Source organism: Gopherus evgoodei, chromosome 2 (assembly GCF_007399415.2).
Source record: "Gopherus evgoodei ecotype Sinaloan lineage chromosome 2, rGopEvg1_v1.p, whole genome shotgun sequence".
NCBI lineage: Eukaryota > Metazoa > Chordata > Testudines > Testudinidae > Gopherus > Gopherus evgoodei.
The window spans coordinates 83,385,192-83,404,479 of record NC_044323.1 but is presented as its reverse complement, the minus strand read 5'-3'; the positions used below and the strand labels follow the sequence as shown (position 1 = coordinate 83,404,479).

Here is a 19,288-nt window from a genome sequence, read left to right as displayed (position 1 = left end):
GCCAGATATTTTCAACTATTTTCTCAATGAATGTATAATACAGTCTTAGTCTCTCCAGTATTTGTTTAAATGGGATAACAAACGAATAGACTCGTTAGTCCCACACCCTTCTCTACAGGTGAAATGTGCAGAGAGGCAGCACAAAGCCTGTGTGCCACTAAAGTCTAAAGGGTTTAAGTGGACAGAGGGCTCCTTGTGCTGGTGCTCTGCACTGGGGTGAGTGTCACCCTCAGACCATTTACACATTTGGTACTTAGGATTTATAACCAGTTTTGGGGGGCAGTGGATGCACTTTTATGGAAGCCCTTTGTTCAAACACTGGTAGCATACCACTGGGCCAAGTGACTTGAAGCAACTGTTAATTACTTCCAACCTGTGCCAGATTTGAATAGCAGAAGGTAGATTCTGCAATATCTCAATTGGCTTTGTAAAACCAGGCATTACACATCCTTTTAGAACGGGAGGAGGCTGAGAGATTTGACAGGGAACTGGAGGAAGGGGAGAACACATTTCAGGTTTGTTATTCCCTCTCTCAACCATTCCCATGCATATCATTGCTATTCCCTTGCTTATGCCACTTTTTTGCTTTTTCCTCCCCACGGGATTGTGGCATCCCTGAACTGTTTGTGTCATTGAAAACCCTTACCTTGGAGTGACTCGTGTGAGCTCATCAGAAGGGTGCAGAATGCGGCAGGTGGTGAAGGTGAAGGTGGAGTTGGTTTGTGACATGCACTTCCCAGGATGATGTACTAAATTAAAAAAAAAAAAGGCAAATTCTTTGCATTTATATATAAAAGGAAAATAAAAAGTTTGGTGTGCTCACAAACAGATGCCGAAAGTGATGGGATACCTTGGGCTGGATCAATGCAGGGAAGGTGAAATATACAAGCTTACTGGGTTACTGGTTTGCAGAATGAGTGCCAATTCCAATCTCCACAAGTCTAAGTTTATTCTGACAATAATAAAATAGTTGCTAAATTTTCCCACCATTACTTTCACCAGTCTAGTCTCGCTGGTACCGTCAAAGAGGTTCAGATGATACAGTACTTAAAATGCCAGCTGTTGCCACCGCCACCACCAACACCCTTGACAGTGGCAGCAACAGTGGGAATTATAGGAAAACATTCCTAGTGCAGACAAGGTTTCAGAACATCTACAACATCCTGAACACTCTTGCAATTCAGCCTCTGCATTGATCCAGGCAAAGGCATCCCCATTACCTTTCATTTCAGTAATGGATCCAGCTATGCTATGTAGGCTAAAGCCACAGAAACCCTTACTAGTAAGTTTCAGGATGTACTGTGACTTCTCTCTGTCTGACTTTCAAATCCACAGACAAGATAATTTTAAAATTTTGGATCCACTACTGTACATCTGAGACATTTCCTTGTTTTTTAAGGCATAATATCCACAACTGCAGTAGATAGCAATTTTTGATTATTCATAAGTATATGTTGTGACAGGTACAGAAAAACATTTTGGTACCACCAATGGTTACTTCATTGTAAAAATGTCAGCTCTTACATGATAACAGTATAGATAATCTGGGAAAGGAGGTGATCTGGTTTGTAGGGAAAAGAAACATTAAGTGGTTAAGATGATGTGCTTAAGTTCTTAGCAGAGTGGTATGTTGTGTGGGGGTTATTTATTTTTTATTTGCTATAAAATGCAGCTGTGGAATATATTCCATTGCAAACTAATCAGAAAGTTTAGGAGCCATGCATCTGAGAAGCTTGAGGAACAACCAAAGAAGTTAAATACTATAATCAAAGATATCATGATTGCATAGGCTCTTATTTACTATCTGAGCTTTTAAAAATAAGTGGTGGCCAAAACAACATGCACAATAAAACATGCGTGTGATTCCCCCCTACTTAAGCCCTCTGAGGCATTTCCTGACTAGACCACATTTTACTGTTGCAGTATGTGACTGCTTGATAGATTGCCTTGAACAGACACCACACACCATTCAGAACTTCCAGAGATTCTCAGAAATGAGCAAGGCAGGTTCTGATTATGGCTGTAAATCCTCTTTCATTTGAAAAATATTACAGCTCAAATACTCATGTGCAGCCAGACAGTCCTTAAAGAAAGTAGGAGATCAACAGGGTATAAGATGCGAAAGAAAGCATGGGCAAAGTGAAAGGTGAAAACAGAAACAAGTGTCTAAGCACATGACAGGTGATTCACTATGAAGCTAGCCTCTCCATCTTTTTAATAATAGGAAATAGTGCCATGCACTAATGGAATATAATGTTTTTGGTTAAACACACTGGGGTGTGTCTTGTTAGGAAGTTTGGTTAGTACGGTATTTATAAAAATAATAATAAATAAATAAAAAGGCAACCAGCTCTACTTCACCTCCACAGATGATAATTATGGCAGTTCAGGAATCCCATTGCTTTAGAGATTAGGGTGAGCAATGTATTTATCTACTGTATAGGTGGGCATAGCCTAGCAATCATGATTCTGTGCATATTGTGAAAAATTAAAATAAAAGCTGGAGAAAGATCTCAAACAACACACATGAAAAAAAGGTTATTTGGTGAAAACAACAAAGGACAGAAAGCAGAGATTAAAACAGTTCTTGCTAGATGATGAATAAAAACAGAACAATGCAATGCTGGTTTGAGATGGTGAGCCCAGCCCAATTATGCACATGGATACAGAACAGTAATTGTATTTCCCTCCCCTACTGATTGCAGTAGTCACTGAAGAAGACACCAGTTGTGCTTCCCCTCAGATTTGAAATGGGCACACTGAAGATATAGCTGCATTAGCAAAAGCAAAACTCGTAATTAATGAGTCTGTGAGATAGGAAAAGGCTGCTAAAAGTACAGAAGTCACTGATCCCAATAGTAAGGGATACATCAAAATTATTAAAGAGAAATCGGTATTCAAAGCTATAGATTTAACCCTCCAAAATACCACTAGAACGTGGACCAGCTTCATCCTCCATCAGTCAACAAAGAAGTCTATCAGATTGCTGTAGCATTTTCCATCCTTTGAACACAATATGAAGAGAGTAAGAACCCATCATTGTAAATGATCAGTACTTCCCAAAGTTCAGGAAATGCGAACAAAAGACTTATTCCTAAGCAAACCATCCTACAGAAGAAGGGTCAGATCCTGAGCTGGTGTAAAATTGGTGTGGAACTCAAGGGGACTATGTAGTTTTACACTAGCTGAGGATCCGGCCTGTTACATTTAAAACAATACTTTTCTGCAGAAGTCATCAAATGATCAAGATAAAAAAGCCAACTATATTTAAGAGGAGGAAAATGCTCTGCTCTCTCCTGCATATTCCACAACAAACATCTGCAATGCTGATGGGTGACAGAGTATCTTCAGAATCCTGCCTCAGTCTGTTTCATATACCTTTCATTACAGGGACACCTGCTAAAGCCCCTGACCATTTCTGTACTTTTATTAACAATCCTTTTTAAAAAGACAAATAATTAGCAACAAAAATTCACACTAGGATGAAAATAGAGAAATTGTGCAAAACACAATTTGTTTTTAAAAAAGACACAAGAAATTCTCTTGAGGGGCAAAAGTGATTTTATATCAATCAGTGCAATTTAGAGCAGCTCAGGCCTGTTTCAGGTACAACCAGGCTACCCACAGCCTCAAGGGGCCATTCTGTCAGCTAAATACAGCACAGTGCAGAGACACTCTGGCCATGCTCCCAATGCTGAGGTAATACTCAATTGGCCATTTAATCCGGTTTTACAGCCCCTCTGTGCCACCAGAGAGGCACAAACGGGCTGTAGAAAAGCCTAGGGCCTGCCTCACCCACAGAGCACTGGACAAATTTGGTTAGTGGAAGAAATGGAAAAAAAATTGCTGAAATTAACAGAAATACATTAACATATAATATTGGGTCCAGACTCTTTTTCTCCATTATGCCAAGGATGTTGATTGATCTTGTGAGACACTGCGCTGATTGGAATGCATTGTACATCTTTGCACTGCAGAATATTTCTCTCATCGGATCTATAGTCCCCCTGAAATAGGTGGAGGAATTAGAGGGGTGACTTGGATGGCCATAAGACATCTCGGAGGCCTTAGAGACTAGGTTTGTGTTTTTTAAAAGCTGGAGTGAGCCATTCTGTCCAGCATTTTGTATGTGGGCTTGTGCTGAGGAAAGGATCTAGTTCCTTGTCTTTGATTAGAGTGTGGGATCACCTCCATAACTACTCTTCCTCAAAAGGACACTTGCCCTCTTTAGGGTTTGAAGCCACATTCCTCTCTGCCTTCTTTAGCAGGGGTTGGCTGGAAGCAGGGATGGGAGGGTGAACTGCAGTTGGGAGGAACTAGCTGATCTCTTTGGTGCAGTAAATGTTTAAAGCATTAAATATTTCTTTTATTGCTGCAGTGAAATAAGTCATGGCTGCTTTAGAGGGGATGGGAAGGAAGAAAGGAGGATGACTAATAATGCAAGACCCCTGCAAGGGCATCTTTTCTTCAATGGTGCTATTTTGATATGAAATATGGAGTCCAAGGGCCCTGCATCCATTATTAGTGTGTCATCATTAACATACCCCACAGGGGAGGAGAAATGGTTGAGCCTAGACAGCCTGGCAAAAAACATCATCTGTGTCATCAAGTGGCACATAGCACAGCAGTGTGGATGTTTCAGGTACTTCCTACAACAGGCTTATTCTCCAGGACAACGAAAGATGGGTGCTTTAGCATGGAGAAAGAAAGGTCCCCTCCACTGAGCTTTACCTTCTCTGTTGTTGAATCTATAGCAGACTAACTCTGCTGATAGGCAACAGGACCAGAAAGGGGAAGTTAACAGCTGAAAGCCTACCTCAGGCAGCCTAGTTATGTCTGCTGGAGTCAAAAATCAAACAGGGATAGTCTGCCAGAACCAGCCTTAATAAAGGGGCTGATGTCACATGTTCTGATTAGCTGGGTCTCTCTGCTGCTCAGAGGACATAACCCTGACTGATCCACAGGCAAGTATCTACAAGAGGGCAAGCAAGGTACTTCTACCTCTATCCCTCTTCAAAAGTGATGTTCTGGAGCTTTTCTCTACCCTCTGTTCTGTGCTTGAGCAATGAATGGCTCTTTGAACAGCAAGCTTTCTTGAGTTCTCTATCATGAGTTAAAATCCTTAGACACTAGAGGAGGGAGGATAGAATTACCTGGCTTTGGTAGAGAGACTGAGTCAAAGACTCAATATTAGTAATGTTATTTTACTTGGTTATTATTAATGGGCTTTATAGTAAAAACCACCAAACAAAAAAACAAACAAAACAACACACATCTTAACAATGCCTACGATGGTATATCAATGATTTCTTATTTGTATTACATAACACCTTAACTATACCTTGCATTAAAAACAAAGACTAAAACATAACATAACTGAGCAAGGATGGGTTTAATGAGTGAGCAATTGTTCAAATGAATGGCCTGTAATGGAAGCATACACATCAGTTCAACAAGGGTACTGGTATCCAACACTATTTACGTGGGTATGATTTTTCTAGGCTTTTATTGACAGAGGTCTGCTTGTCACAAAATATACAACCACAGAGTACAGAAATGAAGCGGTTCACATTTTTCAATCATTAATCTGGCTTCTAGCTGACTGTAGGCAGGCTAGGATATTTGAGCCAAAATGTAATGTACCCCCACCTCAATATAACACAACCCGATATAACATGAATTTGGATATAACGTGGTAAAGCAGCGCTCCGGAGGGGCAGGGCTGCGCACTCCGGTAGATCAAACAAGTTCGATATAACTCAGTTTCACCTATAACAGTAAGAATTTTTGGCTCCCAAGGACAGTGTTATATCGAGTTGAGGTGTACTTTTAACAGCAACAAGCAAAAATTAATACTGACAACTCTTCCTTTTATAAATCTGCCTTTCAAATATTTATACCATCTTAGAGAAGATAATACAAATGTGCATCAACATCTTGTTTTAAATAGATATTAGTGTATTTTTATTCCTTTTCCATACATTGCTAATAATCTCTTGTAGGTATATATTAGTCTTCCTAAAAACAATCAGATTTAAGGCATTCATTACGTACTTCCACCATTTTAGGCCCTTGTTTTGAAAAACTCCCCTTCTCTCTACCTTTAGATGCCAAGTTTTAAAAAAGAAATGAGTGCATGGGCCTGAGCCTGGAATCCTTCTTCACACAAGTAACCTCATCAGGGCCAGCTCTGACTTTTTTGCCACCCCAAGCAAAACAAGAAAAGGGGCGGTGGGGACCGCTGGAGCGGCAAAGCAGGGTAAAAAAAAACAAAAAACGGTGCAGCCAGAGCAGCAAAGCGCCGGGGGGGGCGGGGGAACAAAACCAAAAACTGGCGCAGCTGGAGCAGCAAAGCAGGGGGAAAAACCTGCGGCACAGCTGGAGCAGCAAAACAGAGTGGGCAAAACAAAAATGGCACAGCTGCAGCAGCAAAGCGGATGGGGGAACACAGTGCGGCTGGAGCAGCAAAGCCAGAGGGAGGGGGAGGAACAATACAAAAACGGCGCGGCTGGAGTGGTAAAGCGGGGGGGGGGGGGGCAGGGGGAGAAATAACAGAGCAGCCGGCAAAGCGGGCGGGGGGGAAACAAAACAAAAAAACCCTACAGGGCAGCTGGAGCCAGGGTGCAGGGGGACTCCCTGTGCTGCAGTGTGTGCACCCGATCTAGCAGTGGGGAAGGGGAGGGAGTAGGGGGGAGAGACAGAAGGAGAGCGGCCAGCGCTCCAGCAGGGCGCTCGCCATGCGGCCCCGACTACCGTGCTGCCTGCCGGGAGGGCTCCGCGCCGCTCCAGACGGTGGGGAGGGAAGGACACAGGCTACCCTGCCGAGTTTGCTGCAGGGCGCTCCCATCCTCTGCCCCCTACAGGGCGGCCAGAGCAGCGAACAAAAAAAAAAAAAATGCCACCACTTAGAATCTGCCGCCCCAAGCACGAGCCTGCTCAGCTGGTGCCTGGAGCTGGCCCTGGAGCTCATGCAAATGAAGAGCTGCAGGATCAATCCCTATGACTCTGAATCAGCCTACAGTTAAATATGCACTTAACAGGACTACTTATGATAAAAGTTAACTGCATACTACTCACTACTTACATACTTAAAGTGTATTAGCTAGCTAGCTTAGGGCCTATGTAAGGAAGTCTCCATCTGAAAATGCCTTCTGTCTCGTAAAAGGATTCTGTCAAGCTTTAGACTCAAAATGAGGCTTTTAATAAAGAATGTACAGAAATATATTTAATGTGATTTTGTTGCACAAGTTACTTACCCCAGGAACTATGCTACATATTCTTGAATGTCATCTACTGGCACTTTTCCTATTAACCAATTATTTACAGTATAGAGTACTTCTAATTAGCCTTTATTTCAATGAAACTTTTTTTAGTGGTTCTGAATTTTCAAGGAAAGAGCATTGTCCGTGTACCTGAACCAGACAATCTGACTAAAAACTGAAACTGACTAGTCTGGTACAATTAATGTTTTTTTTTAAAAAAGGAAAGAAACAGTATAAAAGGTGAAAAAAAATAGACGTTTAAGTGCTTTCAGTTTAATAATCTCAGGTATTACTGGCACATAAGGCTATTTTTTAAAATGTATGGGCTTTAACTTGAGAATACCCCTTTAATATCCTCACTATTTCAATTATGTTGAAAATCTCCATGTAAGAGAATACATATTTCACAGAGAATTTGATTGTGTAATTTACAATGCAGAAGGCTGTGCCTACATGTAACCTGGAGTGCTCTGTGAGCACATCAGTTCATCCATATATTGCAAATTGCAGGGTCAGGGGCTCAATTTGTACTGAAAAATCTTAATACCATGACCATGAGTATTACTCCAGTCCCATGTGCCGAAGTTATTCAAAGCATTTACATTTGCTACAGTTCTTAAACCTTGAGAGAAAAATCTTAAAAACAAAGATCAGTCACCCTTTAGTCAGCAGAGATTTATGTCCCAACCCATCATCCAGATAGGAGGCAAACTGCACTGAACTTCCTTTTTTTGGCCATAAGACATCTTCAGCACTACCAGAAAGCATCAGCCTTATTTGCGCTCTTGAACCTAGGTATTAGCGCTTAAAGAGAGTGCTCATTGTAAGTGCTCATCAGTAGGACGCACAAAACAGTCATAGTAGCTCACGTTAGCTGCCCATAAAGATGTAAATGGAAATGCTCCTCACAACAATCTGATGGAAGGATGTGGTTCTTGGAGGTAGACAAGACCTATCACAGTCTTGCAGGGCCGTATGTAATTCTCAGAAGCAGACATACAATATATGATGAATTGACACTTGGCCAAAAGGCTAAGAAGATCCTACTATAGCATATGATCCTGTAAGGGCTTATTTCCAGGAGTTGTAGTATTTTTATGGCCTGCCAAGATGCATTGTAAGGAAAGTATTTTCTTGCTTCAAACATCTCCTAAAGTGGAACTTCCATAATGGAAAAAACTTGAGTTTTTCCACAAAATGAAATTTGATCGTCCAGATTATTTTCTATATTCCCTTTGCTTTTAATTCAGTCATGTGTTCTTAGAGAAGAGTTTATTACCTGACAGCCTACCTTCTCCACTTGCTTGATCTTGTAATGAAATCAGCCTTGTTTTTGTGACATTGCTGTACACTCTGATGGAATGAAAATGAATGGAAGGTCAAAAATAAATAAAAATCAGCATTTGATTTCACTGCAAGATCAGACAAGAAGTTGAGAAAAGCAGTTTTGCCAATATTTAAATACAGAACAGCAAAGTAGAAAAAAATATTATGAATTCCTCCCAATAAATCCTTCTGCAGTGACTATCCCTACAAGATAAACACTGATTGTGTACCCTACATTTAAAATATGCACAGCTGTAAGTAAATATTTACTTTAAGGGCACTTTTCACTGTAAACTGATCTGTTTGGGAGTTTCCCCAGCATGGGAGTGTCTCTTTAACTGCTGCAAGTAAGTGAATGTTCACCAGGCCCTTTCATTAAGGAACCACAGTGCCTGTTATAACCCTCTTGCTTACACAAGACATTCCTTATCCAGTCTTTCAGAGTTTACTTCTGCCTCATTGCAGGAGCTTTTTCTCCAGCAATTTCTTTTTCTTGAAAAGGAAACTGTGGTAGAAGGTGTATAACTCATGATTGCTGAGGTCAGACAGATATGCTCTAAGAAGCATGAGGAGTCATACCAAAGCTTTACCGGACATCAGCTTCGTGTTTCATAAAAATTGGTTAAGAGATGGGAGTGGTTATTAGGCTCTATAACAATAGTACAATAATGACAATGTGTTGGCAATGTAAAGTCTGCATTCCAGTCATCTAACAGCATAAGAGGTAGCTGGCAGCTTCCAAAGTGATGAATCATTCCAATGCAGAAAAAAGGGACGCTGCAATCTCTCACCCCTTCACTTGAATGAGACTCAGAGCGACTGCAAATCTGGCTGTGATCCACTGATGCCATTAGGTACTCCACAGTAGGACAGAACAGGCTATACCGAAAGCTGTGCCAGTTGGAGGAGGAGTTGGAGATGGAATTCGTAAAAATGGATATACACGAATTAGTTTTCATGGAAACCTCAGTATTGGCTGGGTTTGTCACTCAAAGAATAATGATTAATATGAAACCATAAAACAAGTGAAGTGTCAGATACAAAATTACTCTTTCCTTCCAAACTTAAATCTGTTTTAAGATAAATTTCAATATACCTACATTGCAAGACAATTTGTAACTTCTGTGTAGCCACAAACTGTGTCATGGCTCACAACGTCCAGTGTATGAAACAGTATTTTGAGTCATTTAACATATTCATTGTTGCTTTCAGTCCCAAGGATAGAATTTGGGAGTGGTTTAGTGGAAGGGAAAAACTGGTGTTTGTAAGGAAAATCAGATGTGATTACCATATCTTCCACATACAAAATACTTTTCATTCTTAGCTGGATGACAAAAATCTTTATGGGCTAAATTTTAAGAAATGTATTTAAGGTAATTGGACACTCCATTTGGAGAATTCCTTTGCTTAATTTTAAGTGAAGACACATCTATTGGTTTCACAAATATAACTTAGATGCACTTTTTTCAACATTTAGCCTTATAGAATCCAGCTTTTTCTAAACAAGAATTAAAGGAATGTGGCATTATCCTTTTTGAATGTCTAGAAAAATACTATATAGACACACAGAATGCAGTGTGTATAATTTTATAGATATAGATATAGATATAGAGATAGAGATATAGAGAGATAGAGATATATATATATATATATATAGAGAGAGAGAGAGAGAGAGAGAGAGAGTGTGTGTGTGTGTGTACATATACATATCAAACTCCAGTCTCTCTTTTAATCTTTTGAATGAACCACTTCTTTTTAGCAGCCTTTTCTTATCAAACTAAAAAAGGAAAAAATAACCATGTGCCTTAAAAAATGTAAAAGAAATTAGAAGATTTGTTAAAGAAAAACATTTTGAACTAAAGTTAGACCGGGCATATTTTAATTACCACACACACTAATGTGCAGAAGCTACACACAAAGTGACACTATGGATGATGCTCTGGAAAGATGTGAGTACAGCCCAGTAATCAATATCCTGTAAAGATGTCAATTTTACTGGACTTAATGAGGTTCCCTCACCAGACCCCTCATCATCGGCAGTCGTGGACTCCTGCATCTCCTCTGTGAAAGCCTGAGACTGGCTTGGATTATTCTTGCTGTCTGAAACAGTCACTTGTGCTTGTGACCTCTCACCTGAGGTCTCTGTGTGCTGAATTGGTGTCGAGGTAGTCAGGCCCTTGTAAGAAATGTCACCTGTCTCATCTTCTTCATAATCATTAAGGCAATACACTTCATCCAGGTCGAGGTCCAGAGTTCTGAAGCCCTTAGTGACAACCCCAGGCCTTGGGTCTAAGATTCCTCCCAGGTGAGGCTGAGCTAGCTGCTGCCAATGATGCAGAGTGGCTGAACCTTTAAGAGGAAGAAAAAACAAAACAAAATCAGCAAGCAAGTCTGAGTATTTCTCTCAGCTGAACATCTGGATATTCTCATTTCACTCATCTAGGGTTCAATCCTCATCCCACTGAAGCTTTGCCATTGGCTCCATGCTTCTGGGATTTGGTCTTTAGTTCTTGTATTTAGAGGATTGTACAACACCACAGAATTATGGCTTTTAGATTGTCCCAAAACAACCAAATAAAGCATTGACATAAACACCAGACAAGGCCGGTGGGCCAAATCTTCCATATTGTAAAGAGGGTAGGTAGTGGCATCCTTTCAGAGCATGCACTCTGGGACGAACAATACAGAATTGAAGAGAATATACATTTAAACAGCATACTAATTACCAAAATGGGTAAAGTCAGAAAAATGGACACCAAAGATTTCTGCCTTAAGAAGCCTGATATCAACACATACTAGAATTTACTACTGGTGACTAATGGAAGGAGAACAATTATATAGAGCATGCTAGAAAAATTATATCAATTCAAGTTTAAAGGAAGGAAGAAAACACTAATGATTTGTTTATCAATTCTAGGTATTTTTACAGCCTCTATCTGAGCCTCTATACTACTGGAATGCACTAGTACATAAGCCTACTCTACTATACTTGTAATTTCATCCCTGGGAAGTAACATTCTGAGTGTGAAAAAGGTACATTTTAAAAAGAAAGCAATGAAACATGAGACAATGAGCCAGCAAGAGCAATTCATCAGCGTACACATCAGTCCAGGAGTGCTGGTTTTGGACCTGGTCCTGCACCCCCTGAAATCAGTGGAAGATTTATCACTGATTTCACTGGGAGTAGGATTAAACCCTACAACAAAATCCAAGAACTCAAGCTGTACTCTGATCAGCCTACATCAATTACACTTTTATAGTGTATAGAAAAAAATGGGAGGTAATTTGCTTCAGATCCCATACTGGTGACTTACGTGAGAACATTCCTGTTCACACAAGCAAGAAAATTATTCAATTTTTCTTACCAGAACATGATGTTTATTCTATGTGATACAGTGCAATAAATAGTGTGTTTGGTTTCAAGGTGGTATTTAAGACTATCAATTTTCAGTTACTTGGTCTTCTACATGAAAAACCTAGTGGACCATAATATTGTGGAGGGGTGGTCTTAGATGAATTAATGTCATGTGTCCGAAAATACCCACAGAGTTAATTATTATTTTACATCAACAACAACAAACTACATAAAATATATTTTGGATAGTAACTGGACTTTTGGGAATAGTGAATGTAAAAAGAATGGGCTATTATTTATTCTTGGTTTAGCATTACTGAAATAAATGAATTGCCCCAGGAATGAATCTAGCCCATTGTGTTTTGAAATCAACATTTTCAGCTTATATCACAGAAAATCAATAATAGAATCATTCAAGTATTGCAGTACAGACAAAGATACACATGTTGGATTAAACTGACCCTGGTACAGAGGGCCAGCAAAATGCTTATGCTCTAGCTAAGTCTCTTGTTTGATGGACTACATCAGATCTAAGTTGCACACTGGCCTTGGGGCAGCCTTCTGCACTAGGGTGAAAGTGACCATTTGAAAATAAATAGTTTATGGACAAAGAAAAGTAACATTTTCTACCCAATATTTATTACTGCGCTGTTCCACATAAGTTTATATTTGTGCAGATTCTATTGCAAGAGATGGATCACAGAGGATCAAATATTGGTGTGTTTTTTTATTAAAAGCCACAAACACCCTACAGGATCTTTCAGAAAGCAAATGACAGAAACCAAAATCTCTCTGTATGAGCTATTGTACAATTCTACACAGGTTGACTCCTTGACTCCTATTCACTCCTTATGTTCAAACTTTTGAAGAGAAATACCCGTTTCACTTCAGACCTTACCAAAATCCACATCTTGTAGCAACGTCGTAGAAAGAAAGCAGTTAGTGGGCAAAATGAGATCTTTGCCATGGGGATATATTCACCCCCGACAACTTTACTTTCATTCCAAACCCTCCAGTTTCTATTTGCAATGTATACTATCACAGCATATGTCAGTAATCGCAAAAGTCAAAGCCAGGTAAACTTCACTGCACACAGGAGGAAGTTTCAGCTACATCTGCATTGTGATGTGCTACACAGTGGTATGTTGCATCTCCTTCATTACACATTTTTTAAAAAGTGAAAAGTAATAATGTTCTGGATTCAATTTTTTTCCTGAAAAATTATTGCAAATGCAGAAGGCAACATAGCTTTTCTCTTATAGTCAGATATAGGGAAAGCAATGAAATGCAGAAAATAGTTTTAAGACCAATCCATCATTCAAAAACAATAAGCGTGGAAAGCAGTGCTGCTTTAAGAAGCATCTGCTACACCAAATTCTTGTAAATTATAAGTTATCAGAAGGAAAATCAGAGGAAGTGGAACTATGGAGTAGAACAATTAGACTGCAGTATCACTGAGGAGAACTGAAATTTTATTTGCTTTATTCACATGCGTAACTGTTCACGAATTTACTGGGGAAGATCAAAGCTGAGAAGCAATTTGATCTGTGCACTGTGTGGGCCAAAGGAAGCCAGGAGACACCATGAAGGTGCCATCATTGATAGATGGATAACGAATGACAGAGCCATGAATGCATACTCTCAGTGGATTTGTGGAGTCACACATAGCGCTTATGGTGCAAGATGCTACGGATACAGAAAACTAAGGAAACTGGATTAAGAAGAAAAAAAAAAGATGAACCAAAAACAAACAAATAATCTGATACAATGCAAAGAGATAGCCCCATTATTGTCTAAAAGTGTTTCCCCTTTTTAACCATACCTGATTAAAGGGAAGAGGAGAATGGGAATAATGTCTTCACCATTAAGTGTAACCCACTATTTCTTTCACTGTGATTTACAATACTGTTTCAAAGGAATAGAAATCACCTAAATTAGAAGTGATTAACAAAGCATTGACTGTAATTTGTCTGGATATCTATGGCACATATACCCTTAAGATAAAAACACACAAATTACTACTGAATAACAAAATTCAGTAAAGATATAGTGAATTACACTTATTAGGCAGGGAAAAAATATTCGATATGTATTTGCTCCAAAATAATGATCCATGCTTTTTTTTCTAAATTTAAAGAAAAAATGTAAAGGAGAAGAATCTAATCTGAATGGTAGATGGAATCCCAATCACTTATTTTTTAAAAGATGGTATATAATTCAACTTAGAAAATGGACAGAGATACAAGCACATGTTACTAAGGGACTGTGAAAAATGTGCTGAAAATGTTCAAGAAGTTTCAAGGGAGAGACAATGATCTAGTAAGAACAATACCCTTTCCTTGCTCCTCTCACAGCATGCTCCCAAGAAGAACATGGAGCAAGTCTGAGAAAATTAAAAAGACAGACAGATAGAAAGACCATGAAGACTGAAAGAGTTTATTGAAGGAAAAAGCAAGGATATAGCTGGATGACAGAAACCTATTACAATGTTAGCAACCAATACATGTGTTAAGTGAAGTTTGAACATCCCTTTTCTAAAAGCAATACAAGAACTTCAAATGGTTACTATATGAAAGCAATCATGAAAACAGAAATGATACCACATAAAAAGAGGACACTTTAAGTACTATGATTATAGTATCATCTGAGTACGTGCAGCATGACAATTTCTTCCCAGAAAAAAATAAGCTTTATCTCCATTGAAAATAATCATGAGAAAAGCTCTTTCTGAGAAACACTGCTGAAGATGCATTAATTCTATTTTTAAAAGGAAATGCTGCAAGTTCACTGGTGAAATTAAAACGTGCATGGACTACTCCATGAAATAGTACAGTTCCATAAAAAACAAAAACCACAAAAACAAAGAACAAAAAAAAATCTAAGCAGAAGGGAGGCTCCTACATAATTGCAGACATGAAATCACACTATGGCAAAACAGCTGATGAAAACTGAAAGCATTCAATAGAGCCAGGCACACACAGCACATTGACAGAAACGTGCTTTAAGCCCTGAAAAGCAACAGCACTGATATTCTAGTCCTGAGTACAGACCACCAATTACCTTGCTTTGTTTTGTGATGGGGAGAAATATAAATAGCTTGGCTGAGATCTAACAAGTCATTTACACGTGAGACCAAAGCCTTTACTGTTTTTGAATTCAGGCCCAGAGGTAAAAAAGTTGAGACTCAATCCTGCAAACACTTACTTACTCATGTCAGTAGTTCCATCAAAACCAACAGGACTACTCACGAGAATAAAAATATTAACACGCATACCTGTTTTCAGGATTGGGTCGGATGCTCCCCAGGTCTGCTCTGATAAATTTAGATACTTTCACAGCTCCCCTTCAACACCCCAATACTCTATGCATACATAATGTGCATGAAACATTAGTAGTAGGATTCAGTTCCATTATATGTCGGCTCTACTGTAGTATTTTTGAACTATGTGTTCTTGACTATACTCTGTGTGGTGTGATTTATGTTTTTATGCAATGAACCTTCTTTTAAGGCTTATGGGGAAATTTTAGTTTTAAAAGAGTTCAAACCAACAACGAGGATGACTATCTCTAAAGTAAAAAGAGTACGTATTACAGAGATTTCCTGCTTTCCGGTGATGGATAAGAGACCACAGAGAGTCACTAAGAAGGACAGATAAAGGCCGAGGCCCTTTATTTTCACCTTCAAGGGGCTTCACAATCTGAAGCTTCTCTGGCAGGTAGGAGCGACTGCTGATGGACATTCCTGAATAACCAGTGAATTCTGAAAACCTGGAGTGAGTTCCCAATGACATGATGCTTTCTGTTGGTGTAATGGAACCACTATGGAGTTCACCCTTCTCCGCCAGTTCCCGCAACTTCCTTTCCTGCTCTTCTTCAAAGAACCTCCGCTCTGAGAGGTAATTCTCTCGCCGAAGGGACAGCCTTCGAAGAGCTGTCTCCAAGTCACTAGAACCAGGTGTTCCTGGAGTTCCAGGCTTCTTATTCTTGTCTTCATTTCTAAATACAACAGGAAAAAAAAGAAAGAGAAAAGCTTAAAACAGCTTAAAATTCATCTACTATTTCCCAGGCATTCAACCACCACCAACGTTTTACACTTATCGCATCTCAAATATGCTAATCTTACAGTGAAGTCTGAGAGGACACACTTGTCTTTAAAATGGTTTCCAAGTCTTGTTTTATGAACTGTTTTAATAATAAGCATTTTACTAAAAGGTATGCTCTGTGTTGTAAAGCATTCTAGGGAAAAACAAACACTGAATGAAAAGCAAGGCCCTGACTAGTTTTACTTACAAGTTTTTAGAAGTCACCTTCACCTTCTTTAGGATCAAGTGAGTTAGCTGTAACTGCATGTAGAACAAACCTCTCAAATGTCAATTCAAACTGGTCAAATATCATTTGTTAAGAATGTTGGCTTGCATTTTCAAAAGTGACTAGTCATTTCAGACGCCTCATTCTGTTGCACTGAAAATCAGGCTCCCTTTATTATGTTATCTCAAGTTGAGCACTCAAACATTGATGCACACCATCTAGGAACTTTATAAAATGTAGGCCATTATGTTAACTGTGACAAATGATTTAAAGGAAAGAGAGAGAAACATTTAAATGCTTTGCCTGCCTCATATATATATTAGAAAACAACAGTGCAGCCTAGCTAGGTAGTACTGACCCAACGTCAGAGGATTCTGTTTCTAGAATGATGCTGTTGGTCTTGTTGTCTATCACATTGTTGGAGATGTCTCCCCCATAGAAACTGGAACGTGGAGTGCTGGTACAGCTAGAAATGACTGAGTTCATTGCAGAAGACTGGTTAGATCCTGGGATATTCATTGGAGAAGGAGTCAGGGATCTCTGCTTGACAACCTGGTTTATGTTTCTGACAGTCTCAAAGACCCGTTTCTGGTGACTGATAAAATACACGGACAGTCAGTAACCACCACACCAAGAAAAACGGTGCCTTAAAATACTGAATATCAGAGAAACAGGAATGGCTCAGCATTGATCAATTATATCACAGTTACACAACCAGTCTTGACACCTTTCCTAACATACTTTGGGTCTGATACTTGCAATAATCAAGTTTCCAAAACATGATTTGTGCCAAAACAACATTCAAGCCAAACCATGTAACATTCTCTCATAAATTCTGAAGTACAATTCAATTTTGAAACATTTGGTCTTGGCCTATTGTAACCTTGTCTTTTTTTTAAAATAGTTTATTTCATATGCAGGGAGAGGATGCAGCAAGTCAGTAGAGAAATGCTGTCAAGGCTGGTAAGCTTCAATTCTGACTTACTTTTGAAGTTCTCTCTTTTTCCATAGTCCTCCTGACTTTATAACTGTTTTCATTCAAGAGTTAAATAAGGGGGGGAAGTTTTGAGAGATTAAAAAAATAAACCTGTTCCACCGCAGGTGGCATGTCACAAGAGGCCCCACTGCATGGTTCAACCAGCATTCAGACTACACACTTATGTAGCCTCTCCTTTCATCCCCCACCCCCTTCCATTTTCCACAGTTAGATTGCAAGGGTATAATAATTCATTGGGAGATTCACACGAGCTCTTTGTTATGATTCATATTTGTTTGTCCAATTGGTGAGTATTGAACAGCTGTGTCCTTAGTGCAGAAACTCTACAATAACATGCCTTAAGTATCTCACAAAAGTGCGAGCAGCCCTAAAATAGTGTGATGTTGTCCAAGAGGATTTTTTGCTTTTTTTTTGTTCACTATTAACAAGGGCAAACATATCCTTTACAAGGTAATGTAAAGAGACAGAGTGGATAATACAGATAATATTTCACTGACAAGTAACTGGAGGGGGTTGGTAGTGGTGGCACAAAACATTAATTACATGCAGTAAAAATCTCTGGATGAAGAAGTACATTAAACAAGACCTACAAACTTATTTTTGGGGTGTTTGACCTATACGAATGGAGCTTGAGTCTCTTTTCATTCAGACAAATGTAAGTCAGGCCTCAGTGGAGTTACATCGGCGCGTGGGGGGGAAATCAGGTCCCATGGCGTTTGTATGAGAAATACATGGTTTCATTTTGTTCAAGCTTCATTTGTGCTTATAGGCTCAGACTCAAAGTGCACTTAAAGTACTTGAAGTTAAGTGTTCTGCTGAATCAGGGCTTCATCTTTCACTCTCTCTCTCTTCTTTGGAAAGCTCAGCCTAAGTCAGGATACAGCTCTATCAGGTTCTCCTAATTAACATTAGTTTACTTCAAATTACCTCACCTATTTATAAAAGTGAGGGCTTCTTAAACTTGGTGCAGATTATATACAATTTACATCAGTTGACAAGGCCTTTTCTTTTTTGTCAGGTGGTACCAACCTTGGTCTACAACGGATTTAGGCTCTGGAATGAACAATAGCGCTGCACTCACCTTACCTCAAACCAAGATCTTGTTTACAGTTGGGAATTTTAGATAAATATATTGTCACTGCTGCTACCACTCTTAACAGGTTTAATGGACATGGGAGGAAAAAATGCCAGCCAGAATGTGAGGAGGCCTTGTCTGCATGAAGACTCTCACTTGAGATGCACACTCAGTGAGCACACCGATGGAAATTTCTGCTATTACTCCCAAGTGAAGAGAGGGGCCCAAGTGACTCACCCCAAATCATCACTCAGGCAAGTCTAATAGGGTAACAGTTCAAGATTATCCCTTTCACTCCCCGTCTCAGTATACACATTTCCATCACATAAGAATTAAAGCAATCATTTCAGGGGGAAATGTAACATTAAAAGATCACATCCTGTCATACCTTCCTTCAGGGGGACCTACAAAAAAAACAAGCAGGCAATAGGTTTCCACTCCTGCCCCTGCCCAATGATTATGGACAAGACACCAAACATTTCCTTCCAAACCTCCAATTTAGCTATTTAATCTAATCTTCCACAAGACCAACTCAGGGTACGTCTACACTACAGGATAATTTCGAATTGACTTAAACCGGTTTTATTAAGCAGATATTATAAAGTCGATTGCACGCATCCACACTAGGCACATTAATTCGGCAGTGTGCGTCCATGGTCCGAGGCCATCATCGATTTCCAGAGCGTTGCACTGTGGGTAGCTATCACTATAACTATCCGGCCAATAACTTCGATTTGCGGCCACACTAACCCTAAATCGATATGTTAATATCAATTTTAGCGTTACTCCTCTCGTTGGGGAGGAGTACAGAAATCGATTTTAAGAGCCCTTTAAATCAATTTAAAGTGCATTGTAGTGTGGACGGGTACAGCGTTAAATCGATTTAATGCTGTTAAAATCAGTTTAACAGCGTAGTGTGGACCAGGCCACAGAGAAGTTTACAAGAACTCATAGGGTAAATTTAC

General features: G+C 39.4%; 1 protein-coding gene across 8 annotated transcripts in view; it reads right to left on the bottom strand.

Annotated features, from left to right (window-relative positions):
- TRAK1 (trafficking kinesin protein 1) overlaps positions 1–19,288 on the bottom strand; it is a 122,816-nt gene that overhangs the window by 6,272 nt on the left and 97,256 nt on the right. For 4 of the 8 annotated variants that reach the window (XM_030551193.1, XM_030551190.1, XM_030551189.1 and 1 more), the window contains 4 exons: positions 16,610–16,846; positions 15,623–15,939; positions 10,608–10,937; positions 647–749 (listed from right to left, as the gene is read on the bottom strand). In XM_030551193.1, the coding sequence (XP_030407053.1) occupies positions 647–749; positions 10,608–10,937; positions 15,623–15,939; positions 16,610–16,846 (987 nt within the window). The remainder of the gene's footprint in view (positions 1–646; positions 750–10,607; positions 10,938–15,622; positions 15,940–16,609; positions 16,847–19,288) is intronic. The other 4 variants (XM_030551194.1, XM_030551196.1, XM_030551192.1 and 1 more) reach the window with 1 other exon arrangement.